Source organism: Suillus subalutaceus (genome assembly GCF_016647625.1).
Source record: "Suillus subalutaceus strain FC151 chromosome Unknown DFJ58scaffold_15, whole genome shotgun sequence".
NCBI lineage: Eukaryota > Fungi > Basidiomycota > Agaricomycetes > Boletales > Suillaceae > Suillus > Suillus subalutaceus.
The window spans coordinates 404847-431262 of NW_024540264.1; the positions used below are offsets into that span (position 1 = coordinate 404847).

The 26416-nt window shown below is 47.8% G+C and overlaps 16 protein-coding genes across 16 annotated transcripts; 8 read left to right on the forward strand and 8 right to left on the reverse strand.

Moving 5' to 3' along the window:
- Positions 1-155: 155 nt before the first annotated feature.
- DFJ58DRAFT_714385 (L-Aspartase-like protein) lies at positions 156-2269 on the reverse strand (the record flags this gene model as incomplete). Its single annotated transcript, XM_041384010.1, has 13 exons — positions 156-295; positions 352-397; positions 447-475; positions 532-595; positions 648-926; positions 979-1068; positions 1120-1251; positions 1300-1441; positions 1494-1597; positions 1652-1738; positions 1795-1951; positions 1999-2084; positions 2240-2269. 13 exons carry the CDS (start codon positions 2267-2269, stop codon positions 156-158), a joined length of 1386 nt encoding a protein of 461 aa, XP_041248177.1.
- Positions 2270-2912: 643 nt separating this feature from the next.
- Positions 2913-3980, forward strand: DFJ58DRAFT_654077 (peroxisomal biogenesis factor 11; the record flags this gene model as incomplete). The annotated part of the gene is made up of 7 exons (XM_041381773.1): positions 2913-2999; positions 3054-3174; positions 3221-3363; positions 3417-3533; positions 3585-3694; positions 3747-3857; positions 3914-3980. 7 exons carry the CDS (start codon positions 2913-2915, stop codon positions 3978-3980), a joined length of 756 nt encoding a protein of 251 aa, XP_041248178.1.
- A 218-nt stretch (positions 3981-4198) lies between these two features.
- On the reverse strand, positions 4199-4430 carry DFJ58DRAFT_654129 (uncharacterized protein; the record flags this gene model as incomplete). Its single annotated transcript, XM_041381774.1, has 2 exons — positions 4199-4283; positions 4342-4430. Coding segments are annotated over 2 exons (174 nt in total), but the record flags the coding sequence as incomplete, so codon positions are not given.
- Positions 4431-4634: 204 nt separating this feature from the next.
- On the forward strand, positions 4635-6378 carry DFJ58DRAFT_904467 (mitochondrial Lipoyl synthase). The gene is made up of 7 exons (XM_041394909.1): positions 4635-4952; positions 5007-5202; positions 5259-5415; positions 5468-5525; positions 5581-5852; positions 5905-6083; positions 6139-6378. Exons 1-7 carry the CDS (start codon positions 4744-4746, stop codon positions 6244-6246), a joined length of 1179 nt encoding a protein of 392 aa, XP_041248180.1. The 5' UTR covers positions 4635-4743; the 3' UTR covers positions 6247-6378.
- A 115-nt stretch (positions 6379-6493) lies between these two features.
- DFJ58DRAFT_768391 (uncharacterized protein) lies at positions 6494-7377 on the reverse strand. The gene is made up of 5 exons (XM_041388947.1): positions 7278-7377; positions 7110-7225; positions 6998-7086; positions 6894-6942; positions 6494-6841 (listed from the first exon to the last, which is right to left on the reverse strand). The coding sequence occupies exons 2-5, from the start codon at positions 7161-7163 to the stop codon at positions 6653-6655; spliced, it is 381 nt and encodes a 126-aa protein (XP_041248181.1). The 5' UTR covers positions 7164-7225; positions 7278-7377; the 3' UTR covers positions 6494-6652.
- A 243-nt stretch (positions 7378-7620) lies between these two features.
- DFJ58DRAFT_723795 (uncharacterized protein) lies at positions 7621-8436 on the reverse strand (the record flags this gene model as incomplete). The annotated part of the gene is made up of 9 exons (XM_041385052.1): positions 7621-7650; positions 7702-7730; positions 7779-7792; positions 7852-7880; positions 7964-8041; positions 8096-8118; positions 8170-8202; positions 8257-8304; positions 8373-8436. The coding sequence occupies 9 exons, from the start codon at positions 8434-8436 to the stop codon at positions 7621-7623; spliced, it is 348 nt and encodes a 115-aa protein (XP_041248182.1).
- A 1503-nt stretch (positions 8437-9939) lies between these two features.
- Positions 9940-10695, forward strand: DFJ58DRAFT_768410 (40S ribosomal protein S28). The gene is made up of 4 exons (XM_041388948.1): positions 9940-10024; positions 10075-10116; positions 10172-10320; positions 10374-10695. The coding sequence occupies exons 1-4, from the start codon at positions 10022-10024 to the stop codon at positions 10384-10386; spliced, it is 207 nt and encodes a 68-aa protein (XP_041248183.1). The 5' UTR covers positions 9940-10021; the 3' UTR covers positions 10387-10695.
- A 36-nt stretch (positions 10696-10731) lies between these two features.
- On the forward strand, positions 10732-11812 carry DFJ58DRAFT_714387 (glycosyltransferase family 8 protein; the record flags this gene model as incomplete). The annotated part of the gene is made up of 4 exons (XM_041384011.1): positions 10732-10997; positions 11049-11073; positions 11126-11268; positions 11320-11812. 4 exons carry the CDS (start codon positions 10732-10734, stop codon positions 11810-11812), a joined length of 927 nt encoding a protein of 308 aa, XP_041248184.1.
- DFJ58DRAFT_117970 (peptidase M22 glycoprotease) lies at positions 11805-13729 on the reverse strand. The gene is made up of 8 exons (XM_041378704.1): positions 13287-13729; positions 12983-13237; positions 12835-12936; positions 12564-12783; positions 12244-12509; positions 12116-12191; positions 11965-12063; positions 11805-11908 (listed from the first exon to the last, which is right to left on the reverse strand). Exons 1-8 carry the CDS (start codon positions 13324-13326, stop codon positions 11869-11871), a joined length of 1098 nt encoding a protein of 365 aa, XP_041248185.1. The 5' UTR covers positions 13327-13729; the 3' UTR covers positions 11805-11868.
- On the reverse strand, positions 13686-14094 carry DFJ58DRAFT_615603 (uncharacterized protein; the record flags this gene model as incomplete). Its single annotated transcript, XM_041380963.1, has 2 exons — positions 13686-13838; positions 13894-14094. Coding segments are annotated over 2 exons (354 nt in total), but the record flags the coding sequence as incomplete, so codon positions are not given.
- Positions 14095-15330: 1236 nt separating this feature from the next.
- DFJ58DRAFT_768430 (pyruvate dehydrogenase) lies at positions 15331-17138 on the reverse strand. The gene is made up of 6 exons (XM_041388949.1): positions 16973-17138; positions 16779-16921; positions 16669-16731; positions 15946-16610; positions 15730-15892; positions 15331-15681 (listed from the first exon to the last, which is right to left on the reverse strand). The coding sequence occupies exons 1-6, from the start codon at positions 17007-17009 to the stop codon at positions 15412-15414; spliced, it is 1341 nt and encodes a 446-aa protein (XP_041248187.1). The 5' UTR covers positions 17010-17138; the 3' UTR covers positions 15331-15411.
- An 87-nt stretch (positions 17139-17225) lies between these two features.
- DFJ58DRAFT_654272 (uncharacterized protein) lies at positions 17226-17934 on the forward strand (the record flags this gene model as incomplete). The annotated part of the gene is made up of 4 exons (XM_041381781.1): positions 17226-17363; positions 17416-17658; positions 17707-17788; positions 17840-17934. 4 exons carry the CDS (start codon positions 17226-17228, stop codon positions 17932-17934), a joined length of 558 nt encoding a protein of 185 aa, XP_041248188.1.
- Positions 17935-19022: 1088 nt separating this feature from the next.
- DFJ58DRAFT_768439 (uncharacterized protein) lies at positions 19023-21735 on the forward strand. Its single transcript, XM_041388950.1, has 6 exons — positions 19023-19230; positions 19289-19490; positions 19544-19829; positions 19881-20220; positions 20309-21389; positions 21443-21735. Exons 1-5 carry the CDS (start codon positions 19163-19165, stop codon positions 21360-21362), a joined length of 1950 nt encoding a protein of 649 aa, XP_041248189.1. The 5' UTR covers positions 19023-19162; the 3' UTR covers positions 21363-21389; positions 21443-21735.
- DFJ58DRAFT_118111 (nuclear protein DGCR14) lies at positions 21600-23569 on the forward strand. The gene is made up of 3 exons (XM_041378706.1): positions 21600-22606; positions 22661-22874; positions 22929-23569. The coding sequence occupies exons 1-3, from the start codon at positions 21836-21838 to the stop codon at positions 23483-23485; spliced, it is 1542 nt and encodes a 513-aa protein (XP_041248190.1). The 5' UTR covers positions 21600-21835; the 3' UTR covers positions 23486-23569.
- On the reverse strand, positions 23570-24598 carry DFJ58DRAFT_118078 (N-terminal domain of NEFA-interacting nuclear protein NIP30-domain-containing protein). The gene is made up of 6 exons (XM_041378705.1): positions 24433-24598; positions 24311-24374; positions 24240-24257; positions 24151-24190; positions 23976-24099; positions 23570-23924 (listed from the first exon to the last, which is right to left on the reverse strand). Exons 1-6 carry the CDS (start codon positions 24549-24551, stop codon positions 23654-23656), a joined length of 636 nt encoding a protein of 211 aa, XP_041248191.1. The 5' UTR covers positions 24552-24598; the 3' UTR covers positions 23570-23653.
- A 20-nt stretch (positions 24599-24618) lies between these two features.
- On the forward strand, positions 24619-26405 carry DFJ58DRAFT_768450 (uncharacterized protein). The gene is given in 5 exon segments (XM_041388951.1): positions 24619-24907; positions 24956-25464; positions 25518-25578; positions 25598-25632; positions 25789-26405. The coding sequence occupies 5 exon segments, from the start codon at positions 24781-24783 to the stop codon at positions 26158-26160; spliced, it is 1104 nt and encodes a 367-aa protein (XP_041248192.1). The 5' UTR covers positions 24619-24780; the 3' UTR covers positions 26161-26405.
- The last annotated feature ends 11 nt before the right edge of the window (positions 26406-26416 follow it).

The window sequence follows — 26416 nt, forward strand, 5'->3', positions numbered from 1 at the left end:
TACGCATTCTTTATCGAACATCTGACATGAGCTGGTTACCAACTGTGGTGATAGTCGTTTCACCGCGGTTGACTCGGACTCGGAGGCGGATTACTTTTGTCATTCCACATCTACAGATATAGCAGCTCCTGAATGTAAATACCACGCAACAAAGCCTATATGTCATCTGGGTATAACATCAGCTCTGGTCTCACTTTTGAGTCGAACTCTTCAGGTGTAAGATATCCGAGGGCAACAGTTGCTTCCTTCAGCGTAGTTCCTTCCTTGTGCGCTTTCTTTGCGCACTTGGCCACGTCTGCAAAGTACAATCAACTTCGACCGGCATTGTGCGGTGTTATATTTAGCACGCACTATCATAGCCAAGGTGGCTGTTCAAAATCGTTGCAAGCATCAAACTCTCGTTCAAGAGGTAGGTTGATACGCTTCTCATTAGCCTCGATGCCAACTATGCAATGCTTAGTGAAAGACCGTGAGGCTGATCAGACAAAGATCAGCACGTCGATAACGAGTTATTGAGTTATGAAACCTCACCATCAGAAAGAAGGCGAATGCTCTGTAGCACGTTCATGATTATGACCGGTTTGAAGACGTTGAGCTAATAGTAGACGATTTGAATAACAAATGTGCCGTATATGAAATACAAATACCTCAAATTGTCCGCTGGCTCCAGCAACGCTAACAGCAGTTTGGTTACCCATAACTTGAGCGGCGACCATTGTCACAGCCTCGCACTGCGTGGGATTAACTTTGCCAGGCATGATACTACTGCCAGGCTCGTTTTCAGGGAGGCTTAGTTCACCAAAGCCACACCGAGGGCCAGAACCAAGGAATCTAATGTCATTGGCGATCTTCATCAGGGAACACGCGATGACATTCAGAGCACCATGAGCCTCAACCAGGGCATCGTGACTGGCTAGAGCTTCGAACTGCGGATCTTCGTCAGTAGTCAGACGACACAATCCCCGTAAACTGTCTTACCTTGTTAGGCGCGGTCTGGAACTTCAAGCCTGTAATGGTAGAGATCTCGGCAGCAATCTTGACGTCGAAACCCTTCTTGGTGTTCAGACCCTGCACAGCACGTGAGCATCTTTACCCTTCGCTGAATGTTAACGGGCTCACTGTGCCAACCGCAGTGCCGCCCTGAGCAAGAAGGCTCAAGCGAGGAATGACATTTTGGACACGAGCAATGCCATTATCGATTTGCTGGACATATCCACTGAATTCTTGGCCAAGCGTCAGAGGTGTGGCATCCTAGTAGCGATCAGACAACATCCACATCAAAGGCCGACCTATTCATACCTGCAAGTGCGTGCGTCCGATTTTGATAATCCCGCTGAAAAGCTCAGCCTTTTCGTTAAGAGCATCCCTGAGTTGCGTCAGTGCTGGAAGCAACGAATGGTTAATTTCAGTCACAGCAGCGACGTGCATAGCTGTTGGGAATCTGCATGACCTATAAATCCATGCGATCAAGCATAGTCCACTCAGCAACTCACGTGTCATTACTACTCTGGCTCATGTTAACGTGGTCATTAGGATGGACTGGTTTCTTAGACCCAAGTTCACCGCCAAGGAGTTCTATCGCACGATTCGATATGACCTGTTGACCACGCTGAGTTACGACACTAATGAACCAAACATTTATTATGATCACCTCGTTTACATTCATGTTACTCTGAGTCCCACTTCCAGTTTGGAAGACAACCAAGGGGAAGTGATCCATGAGCTTTCCAGATATGACCTGGAGTAAAGATCAGTTAAAAACACACATTCGATGCCTAGTGCACAATATCTCACATCATCAGCAGCCGTCTGAATGGCTTCGCCAACCTTAGGATCCATGCCATAGCTGACATTGACGATGGAAGCAGCCTTCTTCAGCACGCCAAAAGCCTTGATCAGAGGGGGTGGTAGTCGCTGGGAGGGACCACCGATATCAAAGTTTTGTAATGACCTGTGGAAAATGTTCAGTAGTGCACACATCTCAGACCTGGTACATACCGTTGTGTCTGCGCGCCCCAATAGCGATCGGCAGGGACCTTGAGCTCACCAAATGTGTCGCGCTCAGTGCGGAATGCCTGATTTGACTGACGCAATCATTATTTCCTTCCGCCTCGAGCTCATTGACCTAACTTACCATGATGGATGATGAGAACAGTCGTTGACGAGGAATCACATGGAGGAGCTTGGAGTATGCCAGAATGAGTGGTATGTCACGTGAGAATTGGAGCACAGAACTTACCCGGCGGGGAAGCCGAGTGCCCGTGGTCATGAGTAGCAGTCTCTAGCAGCGATGAAACTGGGCACAGCGAATGGAGGGCAGAAGGTTGTGTCGCCTGCAAGATCATCAGCGCAAATGTTACGCGCGGCTTTTGCCGTCCGAAATCACCCGCAAGAAACCCACCGGGAGCCACGCCCTGACATGAGATCTGGAGCTCTGGAGAATGAGCCTCCTGCCCAGTAGGTGACTAGCCTTGATCATGGCCCAAAGTCCACGGCTACGCATCGCGACGCCGCTTTCATCGTTCTAGCGTGATCATCGGTCCATATTTCTTGGTTTTACCACGTGCCTAGTATAAATCGGATATCTATAATAATCGCCGCGTCTGACATAGATCTATAAGCCGCTTAATAAACGGCTTTAAGTCCATACCTTCGACATCCTTGAAAGGAGACTTGCCATGGTTCCCTTAAGTGTCTTGTCTTGCTCTTGTGAAGTCTGATTCTGAAATCATATGCATGAGGTTGCTCGACGTTGTCACCGGTGATATCTCGGGTAAGTAGCAAATCCACGTGATAAATGGCAGGGTAATTACGCCGCCAAGGTCTCTCATCTAAAGTCTTCATTAAGTAGCATCCACCGCACCTATATTCAACCTTCCTCTTTTTGCGAGGATCATTTGTACTTCCCAGAGATGGCTACAGTCGCATCACAGGTCATTCTCCACCCTTATGTTTCTCAGTCCTTGAAATTTGGATCAGTCAATGTCGGCCGGGATAAGGTATGATCTCATTTTTTGGGAACGGAATACTTATCGGAGCGCTTTATCCGCTAGCTCTACCGCACAGTTCAGTATTTCTCTCGGTTCCTCGCATGGTTCCTCCTTTCCCGGGGCAACAAGGTCGGGGCTGCTCGATGGACAGCTCTCAAGAGTCACCTGGGGATTGGCCGTAAACGTAAGGCTTGTATGTGGTCGCATAATCATACTTGACATGTGTGCAGTCATGCGACTTGGGAAACCTGTCGAGCATCTCCAAGCCGCATTGCGTGCTGCTTCATCAACGGGCGAAGTTGGCGAACAAGTGACTAGCATTGGTCGGCAGCTTGCCTACTTCGGGTATCTTACATATGACGCAGCTCTGTGGGTAAGTCACAAGTGATCCATGGATGGTTTACAACTTCTCAAATAATCTGTCAGGCGAACGCCGTAAAGTTCATTGCCCTCAAGCCCAGCACTGCTGAGAAGGTCACAAAGACGTCCAACAGATTCTGGCTGGCTGGAATCTTATTTAGCATTACACATGGACTGCTGAAGGTGAGACCTATCGCTCAGCTGAGATAATGACTTTCGATTTCAAATTTCCAGGCCGGACGACTCGCTCACGACGCAAAGAAACTGCGTAACTCCGGAATTTGGGGAGAAAAAGACCTTAGCGATGAAGCTCAAAGAGAAGTCAGGCAACTCGCGCTTGAAAAGTACGTTGAAATAATCAATGCTATATCACCAATGACTCTAACATCCCCATAGCTTGCGCATGGACACACGCTACCAATTCATTATCGACCTTCTCGACATTTGGATACCCGCTTCCAACTTGGGTCTTGTCAATGTCAACGACGGGATTGTTGGCTTTGCTGGGTCAGTTTGGCAACGGTTTCTTTTACTGTGCTCGGCTGACGGATTATCATGTTCAGTTTCATTTCCTCTCTCATGGGTCTTCGTGCTCAATGGCTTGCCATCAACAATGGAAAGAAAAACTGATAAAACAGTCCATACTTGTACTAGTATTTGACGTTTCCTGCCTCACTGAGAGCCTGCACAGTGCACGTCCCAATTTTTGTTCAATCTATGGCTACACCACATATTTGAGAGTCCTGTGGACTGATATGACTCTGGATGGTGAATGATCACCGTGTGTACCTGAGGGCATGCCTTGCGCTTTCGAAGGCGAAAAATACTATCAAAACATCCCATCATCATCATAGAGGTGCTTGAGGCACGTTCTGTTGGTCTCTTAATCGAAGATATTCCCTTCGAACATCATCCATAGCTGTTTCGCTTGTGCTGAAAAACACATTCACTCAATGTACTGGACACTGTGAGTGCCGCAGGTGGGACTCACTATTGTAGCATACACTCCTGTAAAGCCTTGTACTTGTCCCTGCAAGCCCATGCAACAGACAGCGTGCGTCCGGTTGCACAGCTGGCGAATTCTAAGTGACATGAAGCCGATATAAGTGTTCTTGATTATGCCAGAATACGTGGCCGAACCTTTGACTATTGGATCACATTCCGCCAACGCACGCGCTTTAGTAGTTTTCAGGAGTGTGTCCTCCTCCCTTCTGGAAAGCGCGTTCATGAAAGTCCAGTAGACAACCTTCTGATTTGATTTCGAACGGCGAGCGCTGCCCAAATTGCCTTTTTTGTCGAGTGGGCCGCCGCCTTCCGATTCATTGCATGACATGTTCTTCTCGCTTGTGCAAATTAATAATATTTATTCTAGTACTAGCTGTCCTCCATCACGATGTCGGCCCATTCGCTCCTCATAAATTCACTTCTCCGCCCCCGTTCCAGTTGTCGACTTTCATCTCAAGTTCGGCACCTGGCAACACCGTCGGCCTCAACGCCGAAGTCAAAGTCCAGCTTCCGGGAAACGCTGGTCTCTGGACCATCACTAGACGACTTCATCTCAGGAGAACCCATAGAACATGTAGTGCTCGGGAACACTACAGGGTGCGCATAAATTGACATATTTCTCTGGGAATCATGTTTATGCATGCACTACAGACCTCGGCTGCCTAGCTTTCTAAAGACAAAGATACCCTCGGGCGCATCTTTTAACAAGATCAAGAAGGATTTAAGGGGACTCGGTCTTCATACTGTATGTGAGGAAGCACGGTGTCCTAATATTGGTGACTGCTGGGGTGGAAAGGAAGGTGCAACTGCTGAGGAGGGCAAGAGGGCAGCAACGGCTACCATCATGGTGTGCTACATGACGTTAGGATTACTGTGCTCATCGACTAATTTCACTCCTTTTAGTTGATGGGAGACACCTGCACTCGTGGTTGTAGATTCTGCTCCGTCAAGACTTCCCGTGCCCCACCTCCATTGGATCCTCACGAGCCTGAGAATACAGCAGAGGCCATTAGTCGATGGGGGCTTGGATACATAGTGCTCACTAGTGTTGACAGAGATGGTGCGTTGACTACTAATATAACTGGATCCCAGACTAATAATTACTTCTGCAGACCTTGTAGATGGTGGTGCACATCACTTCGCAGAGACTATTATGAAGATTAAGCAAAAGTACGCTACATGCTGACTTCGTTTGTGCCGCTCACGAATAGGATACTCGAAACAGGGCGCCTCAGATTCTTGTGGAAGCATTGACAGGAGATTTTGCGGGCAATTTGGAAAATGTTTCTCTCGTGGCTAAGTCCGGCCTAGACGTTTACGCACACAATATCGAGACTGTGGAGGAGTTGACTCCCTTTGTGCGCGATCGTCGTGCAACTTTCCGGCAGAGTCTGAAGGTGCTTGAACACGCAAAGAAGGAAGGTGTCCGCATCACCAAGACAAGTATCATGCTTGGTGTCGGCGAGACAGAAGAGCAGGTCATGGATGCTTTACGAGGTAAGCTGAAGCGCATTCGTGTCAAGATTATAGTTGCTGAATTATTATTCAGAACTTCGCAAAATTAATGTCGATGTTGTAACCTTTGGGCAATATATGAGGCCCACGAAGCGACATATGAAGGTTGACCGATATGTGGAACCTTCCGAGTTTGACCGATGGAAACAAATAGCTGACGACATGGGTTTCGCCTATGTGGCCAGCGGTCCTCTTGTCCGCAGTAGCTATAAGGTCAGCCATTTAGTATCTTTCGTTTCGGACGATTCTTCTTACACATGGTTGCTAGGCTGGCGAATACTTTATAGAGAATATGTTGAAAGGAAAGGCCACGGAGAACAAAGTGAAGAATCTCGTCGCACAAGAAGCGTCTATAAGCCATACCCAGGCGACGTGATCGTGCCTACGATATTGTCGTACTATTTACTCTTCATCTAATCCACGAGCGGATCACGTTTACTGCTATTTCCTGAATGATGTGATCAGACCATTGTCAGTATACCTTACCAATATCTAAGGATTGTGCGGCATGTTTGGACTGCGAGCTATATGGATGATATCCAAGTGACAGGAACTACTCACTGGATGAGCTCAGGATAGTCCTGTCCCTGACTCCCTTAACTGGAATTCCTAGTCGAACGCGCAGGTTATGGTAGTCAATGCACAAATGTATCTACGAGAAATCTACATTCACGAATTCTACTGAGTCTAGAGACCAGCATTTAGTTCAGTAGGTATTTGAGGCGTACGCTAGTCAGGGGCAAGTATGGACCTCACACTACCTCCTTCCTCAAATTGAAACATCATACGTGGGACTCAATCTCAGGCAGCTCCACATTCGGCGAAGTCCAACAGACACAATCCTCGAACGTCGTATTGACATGTACGCAGTTTTCGTTGGCATGCGTATCCCAAATGCTGATGATAAGACGTGGCACGATAATCATTGGCGCGGTATACTTGAACAACAGGACGAAACTCATCACCGCCGTCTGTGCATGCCTGTATTAGAACAAATCTCTCTAGAATCACAGGAGATCATACCGGAAGGTTGGCCCACAATGTCACCGTGAAGATTTGACCTGCCAAATTCCTAGCGTGATTCAATGAATGCTTTCAGAGAACGTAACAAACGAAGGGGAACTTACACGACAAAGTATATGACGTGATATCGGACGATCATTACTACGTAGGTGTTAGGCTTCGTCTTAAGTTCCTTTTGTTCTTTAGGTGCTTCCTGAGGACGGCGATGGCAAGAACGACCAAGAAAATATCAAAGCATATGACGGGGATGGAAGTATATATCGCAGTCATAGGCCCGATGTGGAAGAAAGGCCCGCAGTACTTGATATTTGGAGTTATTATTGTTTCCTGCACTATACGAACAGGTATCAGCTTGCAAAGAATTCATTCAGAATAGCAATTCACCTGAGATCGCTGAGGGTCGACTCCATAAAAATATATCCACTGCTATATAGAGCGCGACGATAGGTAGGAAAAACCCCAGTAGAACATAAAGTATGGGCTTAGATTTGTTGGATAGGGCGTAAAGACGCCAGATGAGAATGACTGCAAATGAAAAATCGGTAAGCGCAAAGGTGCGAGAATCTAGCTACATGACTTGCCTTCCGTCAGGCAAAAATATACAGAAAAACTCCATTCCATGAACAGAAACAAACCATAACCTAACTCAATTTCATGATGAGCAAAGCTAGTTTTAGTTGAATACGATATACTCACAACTAAACAAGAGGTCAGCAGCAGATCAAACCTAGCCGTAAAACGAACTTCTGACGTACGGCTGAATCTTAGTCAACCTAGAACTCTCTAAAGAAAGAATCGATACACTCACTGCTTCAGGCATATAAAATAGACCTCCCCCTAGCGCTAGTCAGTTCATGACAGCTCAGTTAGTATCACGTCACGCACAGATAGCGGAATTCCTGGACGTCAGCGTCAATATACAATGTACCACCTGAAGGATACAATCACCGCGACGTACATTGCAACGACAATACCAAAATATCGAACCTGACATAGCAACAAAAATGGGAAACCATGAAGCACTTGGCAAGGTGGAGCTCACAACAAGGTATAGATATGACATCACTGACCACTCTCTTAGCTGCATAATCAGTCAGTTCCGTATCTTCATAACGTTGTGGTTGAGCTCTAACCCAAACGAACGTGACCTGCGATGATATGATCATGAGTACTCGACGATGATGAAACGACCCCCTCATTACCTCTTTCTTCTCGAACTGAAGCACTAGATAATATTGCGCTCAGCCGCACTGCAAGGTTCATGAAAGCTACTGACTATATTCATAGGATATCAGGGCAATGACTGCGACTGGAGAACGACGAAGTTCAGCACGATGATTCGTTTTCAACAAGGCTGACAAACCTGATGTATAGTTATTCCAGTCAAGAGCATAGAGAGACGCTTCTAGTCCTGACATCAAACTGTGAAGATCAAATGGCGAATTCAAGTGAGGGGTGGGCTGCTGATCGCCAACATACGATACTTATAAGGTACATCGAAACTTCTAAGGGTTGTGAACTCGTGGTGTCCATTGTACGACATCGTGCAGAGCTTCAACGGCGGCGTACTTTTCCATGTGATGTCACGAATCACCGTCCTCGATAATTCGTTACCAACGGAAGTCACATCAGACAATTCGTGAGTCTACCCAGGGTGCTTTACGTTGATTAATTGCGGTGGCTGTACTAGTACATGGCTTTATATGACTTATATATATTCCAATTAATATAACGAAAACCTTTAAATTTCCTATATATGATCATAGGCATTGGTTCGGCATATACGACGATATCTACGGCTCACCGGCCTGATGCGGCCAATGGTTCAACGATGATCACACGGCTGACAACTTGAAGGGTCACCCTGCGTCGCCGCTGCTTCTTATGCTAGATTCTGTCTGTCTGTACCCTCCTGTTAGGTAGCGTGGGAGGTGCTTATCTACCTCAACATGGCTGGACAACACCAAATGAAGTTCCACCATCACTCATATAACCATGACAAGTACATGATCTAAGATCGAACCTCGAAATCAGCGAGTTTGCAGGACCTTGACATGTTGACGTCCGTACGGCAAAGTGATCTCTTGCATAGACATAGTTACGACGTCTTCAACCGCAATCGGTGAAGTACCTTGTCTTACATTTATGAGAATATGAGTAACTTGACTATTTGCGGAATAGAAATGACGGCCTGGCCCTCAAGGTGGGAGTGGAGGTCAGGGACGATGGGAGCGGCACTAGAGAGGGAGAGGGTAGAATCATGAGTTATAGTGTATTTGGTCCTCTGGAATAAATTACGCTGTCAGGTAAGGCACGAACAGACAGAATCGGCCCTGATCTACTTACTCCAAGCAAGTTAAGGGACTCTATCAGGGCCGGAGTTTGATCACTTGTAGCGTGCTTGCACACCTCGTTCTAGCTCGACCCTGACTTGAGCCTTCGCATGCCAAAAGCATACACGCGAGGTCTCGTACTGTGGTGGCGAAGTCCAACATACACAATCCCCAAACATCGTGCTGACATGTACACAGTTTCCGTTGGCATGCGTATCCCAATTACTGATGATCAGACGGGGCGCGAAAACAAAAGGCGCGGTATTGTTGAAGAGCTCGACGAGACTCATCACCGACGTCTGTGTTAGCTAAGCCATGTAGAACCATGGGAGTACTCTATCATACCGGAATGTTAGCCCATAATGCCACCAAGAAGATTTGAGTTGTCGAATTCCTAGTGGATATGATCATTAGTACGTAGGTATTAGGCTTGATTTTGATTTCCTTCCGTTCTTTCAGGACGGCAGCTGCGAGAACAACCATAACATATGATTGTGACTCAGCTGTTTAAGGAACTAGCTAAAACATATCAATTTAAGCAGATAGCAAATATCGATACACTCACTGATTCAGCCATATAGACATCCCCCCGATGCTAGTCAGTCAATGATGGCACCATTAGCATATGGTTAGGTACAACAGCCTGGCAAAAAGCCTCAGTGTTAACATTGATTGTACTGTGTGAAGGACGGAGAATGCCGTCGGAGTTTGATTGAAACCTTGTCTATCTCAAACTCTAAACATCCATCATCCACGCCAAAAGTTCGTCCATCGCTGTCGACAGCCCCAATAAACATGGTAAGCAAATACTGTAGTCTTGGGCTATTCGTGCAACTCACTTTTTTCAGGACTCATCAAAAGCACCCGTCAAACTCGCTAAGGTTATCAAGGTTAATATGTCTGCTAACCCCTCGCGAACATACTCATTCCAATTTCTGGCATCAGGTTCTCGGACGCACCGGCTCCCGTGGTGGAGTCACGCAAGTCCGTGTCGAGTTTATGGATGACACTACGCGAACAATTATCCGCAACGTCAAGGGTCCTGTGCGGGAGGAGGATATCCTTGCACTCCTGGAGAGCGAGCGTGAAGCTCGGTAGGTTTCATTTTTATGGGTCGTGGACTGAACTGAGTATGTTTTTATGACAGCCGCTTGCGCTAAATTCCCATGTTATTCTTGCGATGTGTTCTTAGTTCTCTATCATTGCGCATGTACACGAATCCCTTTGCATGAGTTATGCCGAACCCTCCTCCAGTCCTTGTGAGGTCACCCATCCGATTACACCGCATTTCAAGTTTTAGTGACAAGGTAATTGGATATATACCCGAAAACTCCTTTTCGCCTAGTGCAGATTGATATAGAATGCGCTATCAGAATGTTGTAATTAAGTAGGACCGCAACATCCGACTGTCCGATTTTTCGGTAGTATTTGTATATCGATCGATTCACTGCCGTGTTATCTTGGCTGGGTCGCTCCCCTCCCTTTCCCCAATAATATCAATCGCGATGGCTCGAAGGATGGCCTATGTGACTCTACTCACAAAAACCAGTTATTTACCTGGCGTTCTGGTGCTCGATTGTAACCTTAGATCTGTGGCTTCTGCGTTCCCTCTTGTTGTGATGGTCACTCCTACGCTTCCCCAGGATGCTCGGAGTGTTCTGGAGCGAAGGGGCATTTCCATGCGGCCTATCGAATCGCTGCGCCCTCCAGAGGGAAAGCATTCACTTTCAACTCATGACGCAAGATTCGCTGACACATGGACGAAGCTGAGGTGTGTACAAATCAGCTACGGAGCTGATGGACCACTCATCGCGAGATAAAGGGCATTTGAACTAAAAGAATATGAAGTATTTGGTTCAAACCTTGCAGTGCTCATGACTTACATGGTTTTGAGCATAGCGTGTTGTCCTTATGGATGCCGATATGATCGTGATGCGCAATATGGACGAGTTATTTGACATCGATCTCCCAAACAACTGGATAGCTGCTGCGCATGTGTGTGCTTGTAACCCACGCAAGTTACCCCACTATCCTGCTGATTGGTGTGCCATTTGACTATTTGCTATTATAATGCCTCATATTTGGTCTTCCAGGGTTCCCGAGAACTGCGCATATACTCCATTGATCCACCCCTCTGGCCTGACTACTCCAATGGTCATTACAGAAACAAGCCCACGTCCGCACACTCAGCTGAATTCCGGCATCGTGGTTCTCAACCCTTCTCTGGCTCTTGCAGAAACCGTCCGCAACCACCTTTACACTTCACCTCTAGTTTCAACTTGGTCATTCCCAGACCAAGACCTCCTATCAGATTTATTTAGAGGAATGTGGAAACCTCTTCCATGGTGTTACAATGCGCTCAAGACATTGATGTTAATTCACAAACCGCTGTGGAGAGACGAGGAGATCAGATGCCTTCACTACATTTTGGCTGACAAGCCTTGGCAGGCCAGGGTATCTGAAGATGATACAGGAGAGTACGCAAAGAGTCACAGGTGGTGGTGGCAGAGGCTAGAGCAGCTCGGCCGAGAGATGAAAGGAGAACCCGAGGACTGGGAGCTAGTGTTGGCGAATGTTGCACAGTGATAACACAGACGGGTACTAACAATATTTTAATTGTAGAATAGATGGGGTTCAAATATTCAAGATCGCCATGCAACATGCACTTCGTCGGTCCGGAATCTTGAATACGAACAATTATTTTCTGCAAGACCAATCCATGGTATTGGGCCACCGACCTTTGCGTACAGGTGCTCTTTGTAAGAGGTGTCTGAAATCCCATGCGGTAGCTCAGTAAACCAGCCTGAGCAATCATGATGCCGTTATCAATGCAGAAACTGCGACATCATGAATAAGAAAACCACGTTATTCGTGCTTCAAAAAACTAACCGTTCATCAGTCGCAAACACCAATCCACCTCGCTCTTGTGCCATAATGCCCATCATTTCTTGCAGTCGTTCATTACCTTGAAGTAGATAAATCAGGCTGGCTATGACGGGTTAGAACAAGTATCTTACAGCCAACCCCTCCAACGATGAGCACCTCCCTGCTCCCGATATGAGCCATCGCTCGTTCCGTGATTTCAACGAGCATGGAGAACACCGTCTCTTGAAGGGAGAAACAGAGATCCGCCGGCGTGATAATATCTTCTGACTCTTCGCAAGGTTCGCCATGAGCCCGGTACCGACGGTCAGATGTGTAAGCTTCGATGGAAGTCAGTATGCCAGACAAGCTAACGTCCATCCCCTTGGTTGTGTAAGGTAGCTGGACGAGTCGTTTCCCCCTGAGTGCACGCCAGGTAAACTAAAATACCACGAACAGAAATAAAACAAAATACTTCTTCGCCTCTTGTTCAATGTTATATCCTGGACTTGGGTCGTTGCTCAGGTTTATTACTCTGGCAAACCTGTCGAGGCAGTTTCCAACAGCTATGTCGAGTGTTTCTCCAAAGATCCGGTAGCATTGCCGTGAATATGCGATGACTTGCGTGTTGCCACCAGATACGTATAGTACCACTGGATTCTGAGCTCCAGTGACTTGCCGTCCCATTTCGATATCTGTTTCGACAATATCAATGGAAGCTGCATACCATGATTGGATATACCTACGTCCGACACAATGATTGACACCAACAAGGGGTTTCTCGTACAACAATGAGAGGGTGCGAGCAACTAGAGCAACAGACTGCAGAGGTGCACCCATACCGGGGCCTGGAGAAATATTTAAGCACGAGACTTCGCGAGGGATCCGGCTAACCTTTAGTATAACATATACAGTCGAGGTCGTGCATCGTAATGTTTGCTTTTGCGACTGCATCTTTGATCACCGTTAATGCCCACTCTCGATGGTGCTGAGCAGTATCTCGGGGAAGAAATCCCTCCCCGGGAGGTGTGATGTAAGTGTGCCTAACGTTCGACAGCACTTCGGTCGATCCATCTACAGCATGTGTGATGACTCCTGCGCCGAATTTGTTAGCTGACCCCTCTAGTCCTAGTGCGATATATGCCCTGCCTGACGAAGTCGGTGAGTGTTGTTCGTTACGAAACACTTTAATCTCAACTTGGATTCTTGAGCGGAGACTCGCGACGACGGCCTGGCATTGTTCTAGATGTCTGTCTAGTTCTCGTGCTTCAACGTTTGATAAAAGCACGGTCACAGGAAAATGGAATCGAAGCTATGATACAAAGTTATTAGGACTTGTGGACTAGAGTATGCAGTAGTAGTACTGGTAGTCGCTTTAAGTTTGAAATCGATGATCGTGATGCGAATTATGTAAGGAGGTATCTAGTAGGTGACCTACTAGTAAGAGTCAAGTACTGTCCGCGGAGAACCTGTCAACCTCAATGGTCTCTTCAATACGGGGACGTTTTTGTGACGAGCGCATGACAGTCGCTTCATGTTTAATCGAACGCTGAGATGACAAGGAGTTCGTGTTGTTCTGTCCCATCTTTTGCGCCTTCAGTTTCTTATAGAGGTCCTCCTTGAAATCAAGACATGTCAATTTGACGCAGGGAACGCGAAGTTCACCACGCTCATAAGCAGCGCTTATGCCCTCGACCGAACGTGAGTCTTTCGCCTTTCGCTGTGTAGTTTCGCAGTACTTGGATCGAACCTATGGACCAAAATCAAGGGATGACTCGGATGTCTTCGTGATTGAGTATGCTTACTTTGTCCGGGAGCGTCAGCCATTCTTCAACGGTTAAGGGTTCAACACGATGGGCCTGATACTGGCCCATAAGTCTGTAGTTGGTTCTCGCAACCCCAACGAAGAGTTCGTGTACCTCTGGCTGAACGAACTTGTGAATTTCCTCCCCTAAGCCAACAAACATGTACCCAGCCATGCCAGGACTTCTTGGACACCAAGGATTCTCCCACAAGTTCGGGCAAAGGTAGCTTGTTATACCAAATTTCAGTGCCAGAGGCTTTGGCGCTGCGATGCTGAAGAGTTCATAAGCTGATGCCATCAAACATATAGGTCGAGAGCCTACTTTGAAATAAGAGCTTGTGATCCTCCCCCAATTTATGTTGAGATAAAGGGCCGGGTGAAACATACAGTTCCACCATCCAGAAGATCAGGAATTATTTGCGGGGCATTCCTGATTGCCTGGTTTCGAGGAGGTGGCAACCGAGAGGGAGGGTGTACTGCAACAATATCCACTGATATATCCCTTTCTTCCTTCAAGTTTCGGTCGTGAGATGGCCCAGCTGTCGAGGGGCCTCGTACAACTGGCAAATTGGCACCATTGGGCATGCTACGGACAGTTGGGAGAGGATTCGTGTTCACGCCAATCTGGATGGAGTGTTAGTTGGCGTGGCATGATATATATTCACCAAAAATGATCCTACATCTACGCGTACAATCTGTGCAGCTGCTTGAAGGTCACGCGCCAAGACATTCTTTTCTTCATCCAACTCATGAAGCCGTTGTTCCAGTGTATTAACCTAAAAACACGTGTTAGGCTGCATCGAGTCAATGAGTTAGTTTCGAAATCACCCTCTGCTGCTGCGTAGCAACATCCGTCTTGGACACCTTTAATAATTCATGCAACCCATCGCGATCTTTCGTTGCAAGCTGTAGTACTGCATTCTGACAACGCGTCAATACATAGAATATTCTAGCAATCGCATCGATATGCACTCGACATACCGCGCTCTGCAATTGCATCATATCAAGCTCGAGTTTCGCGTTTCTGATACGAAGCTGTGGGTAATTAGGCGAGGGGAACGTCAAAGAGATCGCGTCTATGTACCTCATCATTTTCATTTTGCTTCAATGCATTCAACCGGTCGCGTTCGGTCAGTGCCTCTTCTACATTTGCGAGTCTCTCGCGCAGGGCAGTAGCTTCCTTTTTCGCCCCGACCAGTTGCCCCAGAGTTTCGATGAGGTACTCGTTACTATCGTGCGCCATCCCAGGCTGTCGAGGGAAAACGATGCGGGGGCTTAGCAGGTCGTCGCGAACGAAGGATCCGGCCTTCGGGGCGCGTATGTACTAAATAATTCTTTAGCTCCGCGGAGGACCATCTTCCTTCCATGGATCTGGAGCGTTAGGAGAGACTATAAACTCCGCACAAAAGGCTTCATGCTTTCATCACACAAATCAACAAAAACATAACGCATGCATGTGATAAATGTAATCTAGTCTAGAAACAATGGGTAGACCTCAAAGACCCGAAAACATTACTTTTTAGAGCATGAATGTGAGAGGATTTTCGAGGTAACCTTTGAACGCAGTCATCCAGCGAGCAGCCACAGCACCATCCACCGTCCGGTGGTCCGAGCTCAGCGTCACCTTCATCATGTTCACGGTCTTGAAACCACGCTCCTCCTCAGGAGCTGGGACGATTGTTGGCTGCGTGGTGCCAACAGCAAGGATGCACGATTGGGGAGGGTTGATGATGGCAGTGAAGTGATCGATATCGTACATGCCAAGGTTAGACACCGTGAACGTGCCACCCTGTCGAAGTAATGAATTTCATTCCGCCAGGATGAAAGCATAACTTACCTGATAGTCTTGAGGAGCGAGCTTGCCATCCCGAGCCTTTTTGGCGAGAGCCTTCGCTTCACTAGAAATAGTTGCCAATCCTTTTGAACCGACATCCTTGACAATAGGTGTAATCAGGCCAGTGGGAGTTGCAACAGCAAGTGAGATATCGGCCTTCTTGTATCTAAAGGCAAGATGAGTTAGACTCGATACATTTGTGTCCGCAGAAGTACATACTGTCGGATGACCTCTCCAAGCCATGCCGAGTTGGCCTCGGGCACGTCATTCAATGCGCATGCAACGGCCTTGAGAATGAAGTCGTTAACACTGAGCTTAGCAGCTTTGTCTTTCTCGCCAAGCGTCTTGTTGAAGACCTCTCGGAGCTTCATCGTCTTGTCCATGTTAATCTGGACGGTAACGTAGTAATGGGGCAGCTCTTGCTTGGACTGCGTGAGACGTGAGCCAATGACGCGACGCATATTTGTAACTGGGATATCGGTGTATTCTGGAAGGGAAGCAGCAGGTGCCGAAGAAGTGGTAGCGACTGCTGCTGCCGCGGGTGGTTGGTACTTCTCAATGTCCTCTCGGATGATGCGTCCCTCAGGACCGGTGCCCTTAACTTGGGCCAAAGGGATGCCGCGTTCCAAAGCAATCTTCTTCGCAATGGGAGATGCGAATATTCGTTCGCCCTTGGCAAGCTCAGGCTTGGCCTGGGATGGAGCAGGCTTGGGGGCCTCGGCTTTGGGAGGCTCAGGTGTGCTTTCCTCCTTGGGTGGGGATGGGGAAGGGGATGGGGCCGAAGGCTCGGAAGCCATTTGAGCTGCACCTGACAGGTCGTCGCCTTCTTCAGCCATGATGGCAATGGGCAAGCCGACAGCGATATTTTTCGAACCATCAGGAGCCTAAATGTGCGCAAGGCAATATGAGAGGATGAAAGCTTGAAGCTTTAAATTAACATACAATAATCTTGGCGAGAATACCGTCGTCCTGGGCTTCCACATCAATGGTAGCCTTGTCCGTTTCCTGTGAACAGATGAGGGACGGAGTGGAAGCCAAAATATGCAACGTACAATCTCGAGCAGCACGTCACCGGCGGTGAATTTTTCACCCTCCGCCTTTTTCCAAGAGGCGATACCACCCTCAGTCATGGTGGGACTCATGGCAGGCATAGAGAACTTGGTGAGGGCATGTCTCCGTGCAGACATGTGCATCTCTATTCAGGATGATGTTAGTTGTAAGCAACATGAAGAAATAGGAATCATACGCCGTGAAAGGACGCGAGCGAGAGAAGAGGAAGCCATTGTTGCTGAACGCTGAAGGAGCAAATGCGCGATTCCTCGAGAACGGAAGTATAACGGTCAGAGTGGGCTGAGATTTTTGAAGTATGTAGTCACAGCCAAATAGCGACAAATCCGAACGACGCGAGTAACATAATACTTGGTCTCCCGACTTTTCCCTTGCACATCGTTCCACGTTATTATTTGGCAGCTGCTCGCTTTAGGCTCCCTTGATTTCCCATGGCATCCGATATCTTACTCCCAGGTCAATTGGTATCGCTTCCGCGTGGTCCAGCACCAAAACTTGGAGGAGGTTTATACTTAAAGGATGGACAAGTTAGAGCGAGCCTAGTTGGTGTCGCACAGTACGAAGGATCTGTTGGTTAATTCTCTTGACGATCCAATCATACTCGATTTTCAATGTGTGCAGACCCTGGCAATATCTCGCATACGATCACATCCACCAGCAGCAAATTCAGTCGTACTAGGGACCGTCACTCGTCTGTCACCTTTACAGGCGATGGTATCCATTTCAGTCGTTGATGGTGTCCCTCTGGCGGCCGGTGAAGAATTTAATGGTGTTATACGCACTCAAGATGTCAGAGCTACCGAGAAAGACAAGGTGAAGATCGGCGACTGTTTTCGTGGTGGAGATGTTGTCAAGGGTGTAGTGGTAAGCTAATCAAGTGAACGCGGTAAATTATTTACTCAATCATCGCAGATTTCTCTTGGTGATGCTCGCAGTTATTACATCACTACCGCACGCAACGACCTCGGTGTTATATTTGCTACCAGTGAAGCTGGTAAGAGTGAAGCTTGCTTCCGTGGTGTACGAATTCTAAACGAATATCTAGGTGCATCGATGGATCCTGTTTCGTGGCAAGAGATGAGGTGTCCTAAGACAGGACGAATTGAAAAGCGCAAGTGCGCGAAACCTGAAACTTTGTAATTCCCGCTACCTTTAGGTAGAGGGTTTTTCTTGTCATGTTTTTTTCACAAATAGACGGGGAACCCATTAAATGGTGGCTCGTACAACCTGTGTCGGGATTAATAGGACGATGCTATGATTACATCAGCATTGCTTTTGCCCTCGGTTACACTCGAAGGTTTCGACGTCGCCGCTTCGCGCGATCTGTCTGCTTCTTCGTCTTTTGTTACTTCTCAATTTTTAGTCCGCCATCTTCGCCGACGAAGTGTTATATATTCCATCTCCTTTCGAGCCATAATTACTATATTGGATGGTTCTACGAATTTCTCCACTGATTTTTCATTCCTTGTGATTGACACGGCGCCAAGCGATGTGGTTTTTGGTCGTGACTGGATGACATATAACAGAGAATCATTGAGAAATCCGATTACCTGCACATGAATGTTGCTTACAATTGATTGATGTCGTTATATGTTCAGATGATAACAATATTAATTCTGTATACGGATCTTTGGTTAACGGTCCCGGGTTCTTCCAAATCTGATGACTCTGTCAAAGCAGAAGGCAGGATCCGAGAGATATTGTTCGAAACTCCTATGTCGCTGTCACTGTTTCCAGCTGATGGTGTTCAATTATCACGAATCGCGTATGATCACGGACTGCGTATAGAAGAAATGAAGGCCAATCTTCTGCGTCATTTTTTTTCCGGCGTTTGCATCGAAGCAGGAGCTGTGCAACGTGCTCCTCAATTGGCTTGCGCATTGATTTCTCAGGGATTTTCAGAACAACGTTTATTACTTGGTTATATACTCCGTGAGGTTTTATCTCTTTATCATCGGCGTTGTCTGTCTTAGGGATATGGTCCAGGCTGCGGGGGAAGAAAATCGCTTGTTCATGCCAACCGCGGAGATTTGATTCGTTTGCTCGCTGTTCGTTGGATTTGAGGCTTTATCTTGAAGTAACTAAGTACTATTTAGGTGTGACTCGGTAGCGGGCTCTGCTACGGATGTGGCCCTACACGACTTATTACATGAATGATATCTATGTTCGGGAGTTGCAATATTGTTATGGATGATCATTGAATTATGTAATCATAAGTGTGGCATAGTTGTGGACGTCAACCAAATGTTGGAAGGCACAGGTCAAGAACCAAGTTGCAAGCATTTCTCCTGTTTCCACCAATTTTCCTTTCTCCTTTGATATTTTCTGGTTGTGTTTCTAGGTTGTACTTTATTTCTTTACAGGGTCCATGACGGCCGTTCTGTCTCCTACAGATGCCCTACGCAGAGACCCAATAATGGCCTCCTTAGAAGACAAGTACTCATGCCCTTCTTGCCACACTCAATCTGATTTCCTAACTATGTTCTCCAAACAGTTACTCCTCCACGGACTGGAAAGCGAAGTACAATGAAGTCGCAGATATGCTGGCAGAGACTCGTGCCGAACTCGATGAATTTCATACATCTAGTAAAGAGCTTGAGGAGGAGTTAATCAAAGAAATAGACCGTACAGAGAAAGCACAGCAGGATCTCAAAGTCAAGGTCGCAAAGACAGAATTAGACCGAGACGAATGGAAGGTATTTATCTACGCGTCTTCCGAAACCAGTTCGCTAATTAACCCTTCATAAAGTCCAAATTTATATCGCTACAGACCACGCACAATACAACCACCACCTCCCTGCAACGAGAGTTAGATACACTCAGGCAGGAGTCTCAGAAATTGAAGGTCAGATTGCGCGACCTGGAGTTGGGCAATGATGACCTCGAGAGAAATGAGCGTGTGGTCGCGTCAAGTCTCGCGGATATAGAGACAAGATATTCCAAGGCGCTGGAAGAAAAGATATTACTCGAGCACGAACTCCTTGACAAGGCCAATGTGGAAGAAGAACTACAACGTGTCAAGGATGAGCTACGAGGTGTGTCATCTTGGATTGCATGGGGATAGAGCACTCACCATTCTCTGCTAGATTCATCTGTAGAAATTTCTATCCTCAAGGATCAGCTAACAGCTGCTCGTTCTAGGGCAGCGAGCATTGTGACCGAAACTTCCAGTTCCACCACCGTTTCATCACTATTTCCTCCTCCTTCGACGGCTTCATCGGATGACAATCTGCTTAGTACTCCGCCACCGCCAGATCTTGAACTATCTGATCTTTCTTCCAACGAGAAATCCTCTATTTCTACCCCTACTCGCCCCCCTTCTACCGCTGCCAGCTCAAATCATGGACAATCCGTCCTACTCCAGCGCGCAGGTTTCCAACTGAGCAAACGTAACCCTGATACTTTCCTCGCCTTCATTGATGACCCGTTCAAGCACCCTTCCAACCCTTGCTGCTTCACGCAACTCTCCCCGGACTCCTGTCCTTGTTCCACGACCTGCTGCTGTTACTGCCAGTTCTAGCGTATCCAACATCACTGCCGTACCCATGATGGCATCCAGAAGCAAGGGTGTTCAAATGGTTTCCGAAATGCGTGCTCGTGTCAGGAATCTAGAACAGAAGATTCACACACGTGTCCCTCGCTTACGGATGGGCAGCAATGCTGGGCGGCAGGGAGCGACAATATCCACGATGGCCTCCACATCCACTATATCCTCTACATTGTCATCCAAGAGTACCTTTTCACGTTCTGTGATACCGGACAGCAAACTTGGTAGACCGACTCCACAGCGACTTGGCGTAGATACTGCTTTGGCAGGTGGTGCGACCACTCCCAACCCTAATAATGCAGGATGGGTTCTCATTATGGACGATACTACTCCCTCTCCAAATAAGGACGCTGAGGAGGAACCCAGACGCTCATCCAGTCCCTCACCCCCCAGTGCTTTTCACCGTGGAGTTCCTTCGTCGGCATCATCTCCTATTTTCTCCAAGCCCAGTCAATTTGGCCAAAGTACAATGACCCATAGTCGTCGACCTCAATCACGCCTCTCTGGAGCCAGCCTCAGCACTACTGCAACAATGAGTTCCATCCCTACTCCTTCATCTCGCCCCGCAACTCCCACTTTCCTTCCCATTCCGATCTCTCGTCCAGGAGTCACTGGATACAAGAAGTCCACCGCGCCAGGGACTGGTCCGTATGGCGGTCTACCGAAACGTTCCTCCATAGGTTCCAGCAATGCTGGGTCACCCACTCCTTCTTCGGATTCAGAATTCCGTACTCGTGAGCGACCGTTCTCATACAACGGGAAAGTCCAGAACGACTTGAAATCGCTACCGCACCCCAACGTGACAGTTCGGGCATCATCTAGAATCCCATCCTCAGCCAGCAGTGCCTCGATATTGTCACAAAGTAGGATTGGTCGACCTGCTGGTATCACCGGTGCGTGGAAGAGCGGCGGATTAGAGCTTCCTAGTCAGGAAAATGGCGGTTTGTTAGAACCTGACAAGAAACCTCGGGGCAGGTCCGCGAGCAACATGCTCAATTTTGGACGTGGCGGCGCTTCTTGATTTTTCTTTCAGAATATCTCATTTTCCGTGTGTGACACGCTATGCTGACTTTGGAGCGGCGCACTCTGACGATCATTTAGACTGCACGCACTTTAGGTCTCTAGGACCACTACTCCATGCCCACTCGTTTTCGCGAACTATTCTGCAGGGTGTACCTGCTGATCCATGCCTCCTATGACATTAATGACAGAACACAACGACTACCCATTTACCAGCGACACTTCGTGCTTCTCACTTCCGCTGGTACCACGATACATTACTTGTTTCCGATCTGTTCTCATATTTTTCTTTTTTTCCATCTGTCATTTTATTTTTCTCTGCGGAATTGTGTGAATTATTCCTAATGATCATTTACGTAACCATAATGACAATGCCTCTAAGCCACCGTGACGTCCACTGCGTTCAGTGACTGCAGTCCATTTGGACTAACTTCAAGTATATAAGTACCACCACCCAAACTCCTCCACCGTGCAATGTCTACCCCCGGTCCATCTGAATCATCTCGCTCGCTAAATTCTCAACAAGTGCTCGAAGAAGATGAGTACACAGCAGCCTTGTCTCACATCATAGCGAGAGACTTCTTCCCTTCTCTCGTGCATCTCGACGCGACCAACGAATACCTTGATGCTGTATCATCGAGAGACCCCCACTTAATCAACGCATCCGTGCGCAGATTACAAGAAGTTAACAGTACCCCCGCCACCTACCGCGGACGACCATGGCAGACGCCATCCGCGACGCCCTACGGTGCTGGCCCTTCCGAGACACCGTTACGCACGCCACGCGGGGAGCCAGTGATAAAACGCCCGCGGTATAACACAGACACGAGTCTAGACAACTTCCAGGCGCGGTATACCTCGGAAGACAACGCTAGCTTTACGCAAATTATGGATGAGGAGAACCGGAAGAGGAAGGAGAGGTGGGGCTGGGCATGGGAGGCACAGAAGAGAGTCGAGGATCAGAGGGATAAGATGATTGAGGCGAGGGAGAGGATGATGATTGAGCCTGCCCCAGCACCAGGTGTGAGAGAGAAGTTTGTGATCGAGGCTCCTACTGTCGCGGGACTCATCACGCAAAGTGGAGAGTCAGTGAAGGAATCGGAAGGTGAAAGTCAAGATGCGAAGGACAACGATAATGGAAAGGGAAAGGAGGTGGCTATCCTCAGTGAAGAAGACGAGCCTATGGACGTTATGGCGCCAAGGAAAGATACTCGTCCGGCCGGCGTTGATGGCTGGAATTTCAAGGTGTGTTTGGTTCAGACGGGATTTTCATTTCATGGCTGAATTACTGGATTACAGGCCCGTAATTCTCTCATGTTCTCCCCTGACGCCGACTTGTCTCCGTACCACCGGCGTACATCGAAAGCTAAAGCAAGCGATGATCTCGGCATCATAACACATGTGAATACACGTCTACCAGAACAGGATGAAGGAGATTCTCAATCACGAGCTGCATCCGCCCCACCAAGTCCCACTCGCAGTCGAATTGATGCCGCCATTACTGGCACGCCATGTAAGTTTTATTTCGCGTTGATCAATTTACTTTTCTCTTAACCACCCTCACTAGATCGGCCGCGGTCCCCCACCAATGAATTTTCACTTGTACCCAGCCTACCTTCACCTACCGCTGCTGAACTGGGCCCTTCTGCCGTCAATCAGCTCATGACATGGGGAACCCTTAATGCAACTCCACGGATATTGTCAAAGTCCGATGATCCAGCAGAAGCCTTGCCACCGCCTAGCACACCTTTCCATATTGCTGCGCCGTCGAGCCGCGAGGCATTATCTCACAAATTATCCGCCCATGCTTCAAGAAGCCTTCGCGCGAAAGCTGTCCTCCTTGGGGGGCCAACCCCAATTATTGGACGCACACCAGCCCGAGGAGGTTCCTCAAAGCCAGGTTCTATGGGCCCTCCAAGTTGGACTCCGCGGAGAGCTGACGCACCTGGCAATCTGACACCTGCAGGAAAGAGATTGTTGGATAGAACTACGATGGGTACTGCAGCAGCGAGAAGGGCGGAGGCAATGGGTCGAATGTCTGGCTGGGGAAATTTGGGACAGACTGGGGAAAGGGATCTGAACCATGTGCGGTGGACACCGACACCGACAGCTCGGGGAGGATGAGACCCAGCCCGCGGACAGCATGTCTTACGCATGCTTCTGGTGTCGTATTTAGAGGACAATGGAATGTCAAGACTGGGCAGCGTGTTCTCGAATTAGATGATACTACTACAGTGAACAAATCCGGAAGGACAACTACAGGAAAGTCGGAAGATGGAAATATGATGAATGTCATGATCCGGATATCTTGCGACGTTTTGTGGCCGGTGGTACATCCTTATCGACGTTCTTAATAGAATCCTTTGCCTTTGATTCGCTAGGTGTTGGAACATTAGATTTCGGTCTTTTCTTCACTACAACACCCTTCAATGATTTCTTGACATCTTTCTTGGATACCACGACGGGAGCTTTAGGCTTCTCCGGAGTATCATCACTCTGTTTTCGTGGTTGTGCCACAGGTTGCGTAGGCTTGTTGAGGTCGTTTTCCCTAGCTGCAACAGCTCTTTGCAGATTCTCAATGTCAGCGACGGATGGATAATGAGTGGAAGCATACTTTCTGAAGTCTGAAAGCTCCTCGCCGTCCTGTGCTTTCCGGAGGCGTTCTTCTTCGGCCTGCTTTTCTCTGATAGAATCTAGAAACATGATCTCGTCCTCTTCCAGTGCTCGAAATTGATTCGCTACAATTGGGCAAGTCAAGATCACCATGGAAATGTATCATTCCGACTTGCCTAACTTCGTCTTCTCCTCCCATTCTTCCTGTTTCGCGGCCTAACACACCTATTAATTTACAGAATGAAGAGCAGTTGAGGGAACGCACCCTGTTCGCAGCTAATTTCTATCCACAGTTCTGTTTCAAGTGGACACTCGAGGAAGAGCAGTGTCACTCACCTCTGCTAAACTTCGACCATCGAAAGAATCTTCCACAGGCTGCGGCGGAGGCACCTGTCCCAGCCTAGCATAGTTCAGCTTCATGCGTCATTTTGCTTCCCAAGGCTGTATCTGCTGCGCACCTGGCATATGCTGCTTTCCACTGATCTTCTCTGCGTGCCTTTGCCTCTTCTAGGTCGTTTTGAGATATGAATCTCGAGCCGACACCGCCGACTGGTACTGAGGGCAAACCGTCCTCCATGTGTTAAACTTACCGATAATTGAATGACCCCATCGGTGTGACCATGGCCGGCATTTCGGCACTTACCGTCGCTTCACAATATATGTATTCAATGGAGCAGACTACTTTCGTATTGTTGTCGCTCATAACAATCCGGATGGCTTGAACGCTACTGTTCGATAACTGACCGGCGTTCAATCTGCACTAGCTGGTCCATTCCTTTCTATTCTTTTTAAAAATTCCCTCGTCCATGTCTCTATCAGCTGCCAGTATTCGAAAACCTCTATCGATCCCGTCAAACAGCAGTCTTGCAGTATCAGCCCGCAGTCGTGCACTTATAGTACCTTCAGCGACGAGAACCGTCGTTACTGCACCACGTATGAACCTCTGAATGTTAATCGAGCGGTGTCACTTACTTTGTCCAGCTTGGGCGCAGGATGAACCTCCTTCTCCCATAGATGATGACCATCATTTATATGATCAGAGACCATCCGACCTCGCCGCTTCTCGTTCGTCATTTGGAGGATTAAATGGAACTTTGTCCGAGCATCAATCACCCTGGGGGACGTTCGCACGTCCTCGAGAACCTCTGGGAGAGTCATCGAGTCAAGCGGCTGGCAAAACAGGCGCTACCTACCAAAATCGACCACCCTTATCATCATATATTAATCCTCAGTCGTGGAATGTGCCCCACTTTCAGACAGCTTCTCCACTGGAGAAGGGAGCTGCGCATCCTCATGCCGAGTCCTCCGCGCCTTTCACTTTATCTCACAATAAAACGCCTGGTTGGGACACGCCATGGGAACCAACGCGCGATTTCCCTACGAATGATTATTCCCACTTTGGGATGACTGGAGATCGTTCAGATAATGAGTCAGGAGACAGGAAAAAGCGCTTTAGAACCTTCATTCTTACGAATATATATGTGCCATTGGTGAGTGCAATACTGTCTACTCACTCTGTTGTGTGTATAAATCTGCGATCTAGCTATTTAGATTCATCAATATAACGTTTACAACTGCGGCCCTAGCGGTGGCCATCAGGATACGTACTGATCGAATTGCAAGATGGTGTCATGGGAATCGTAGGAAGTTCTCCGTACGTCACTTTGCGCCTTGATAAGTGACAATTTGATGAACATATGTTTGCCAGAACCTTGGTGATAATATTTTCACCTCTGACTTTGGTCCATGTTATGGTGGCAATATATGCAAGTCTCTCTAGCTTGATTTCTCATCACCATCTCATACCATTATAGCTTGAGTATTTTGGCCGTCCTATGGGATTATGGCGAACATCTGCCAAACTTGCACACACCCTCCTCGAAGTTTGTTTCATCTGTGCATGGTCCGCGGCGTTTTCCCTCTGTTTCGACAATTTCTTCACCTCTCTTATCCCCTGTGCGTCGGCAGGAAGCATTGCTTGGTACAACGAACTCAGTCGGCCAGAGCTAAACCTTCCGAACCTTGAGGGCGGAGTGGGAGATATGCTTTGCTACTATCAACTTGCATTGATTTGCCTGGTTGGGGTCGGCCTGGTCACGTATTGCATCAACATTGTCATCAGCCTCTTCAGGATTTTTGAGAAGGTCAAGTCGTACGCTGGTTTTCGCCCTACAATGCCGTTTTAGTGCACTATGTGGCTTATATCCCGGATCACGTAGATATTTATCGGATCCATCGTTTTCGCTTTCCACTTTATGCTATCACTTCATATATATATATTCCTTCATTATCATGGACTACCAACTTAGGCGTTCCTGCACGGTGTATCATCTACATACCTTTCCTCATACACGTGTACTTTTACATGGAGCAGCAATAAAGATCAGACCACTGAATTGGTCGATTGCAGAGTGCTAAATGCCACTGGTACTGACAATCATC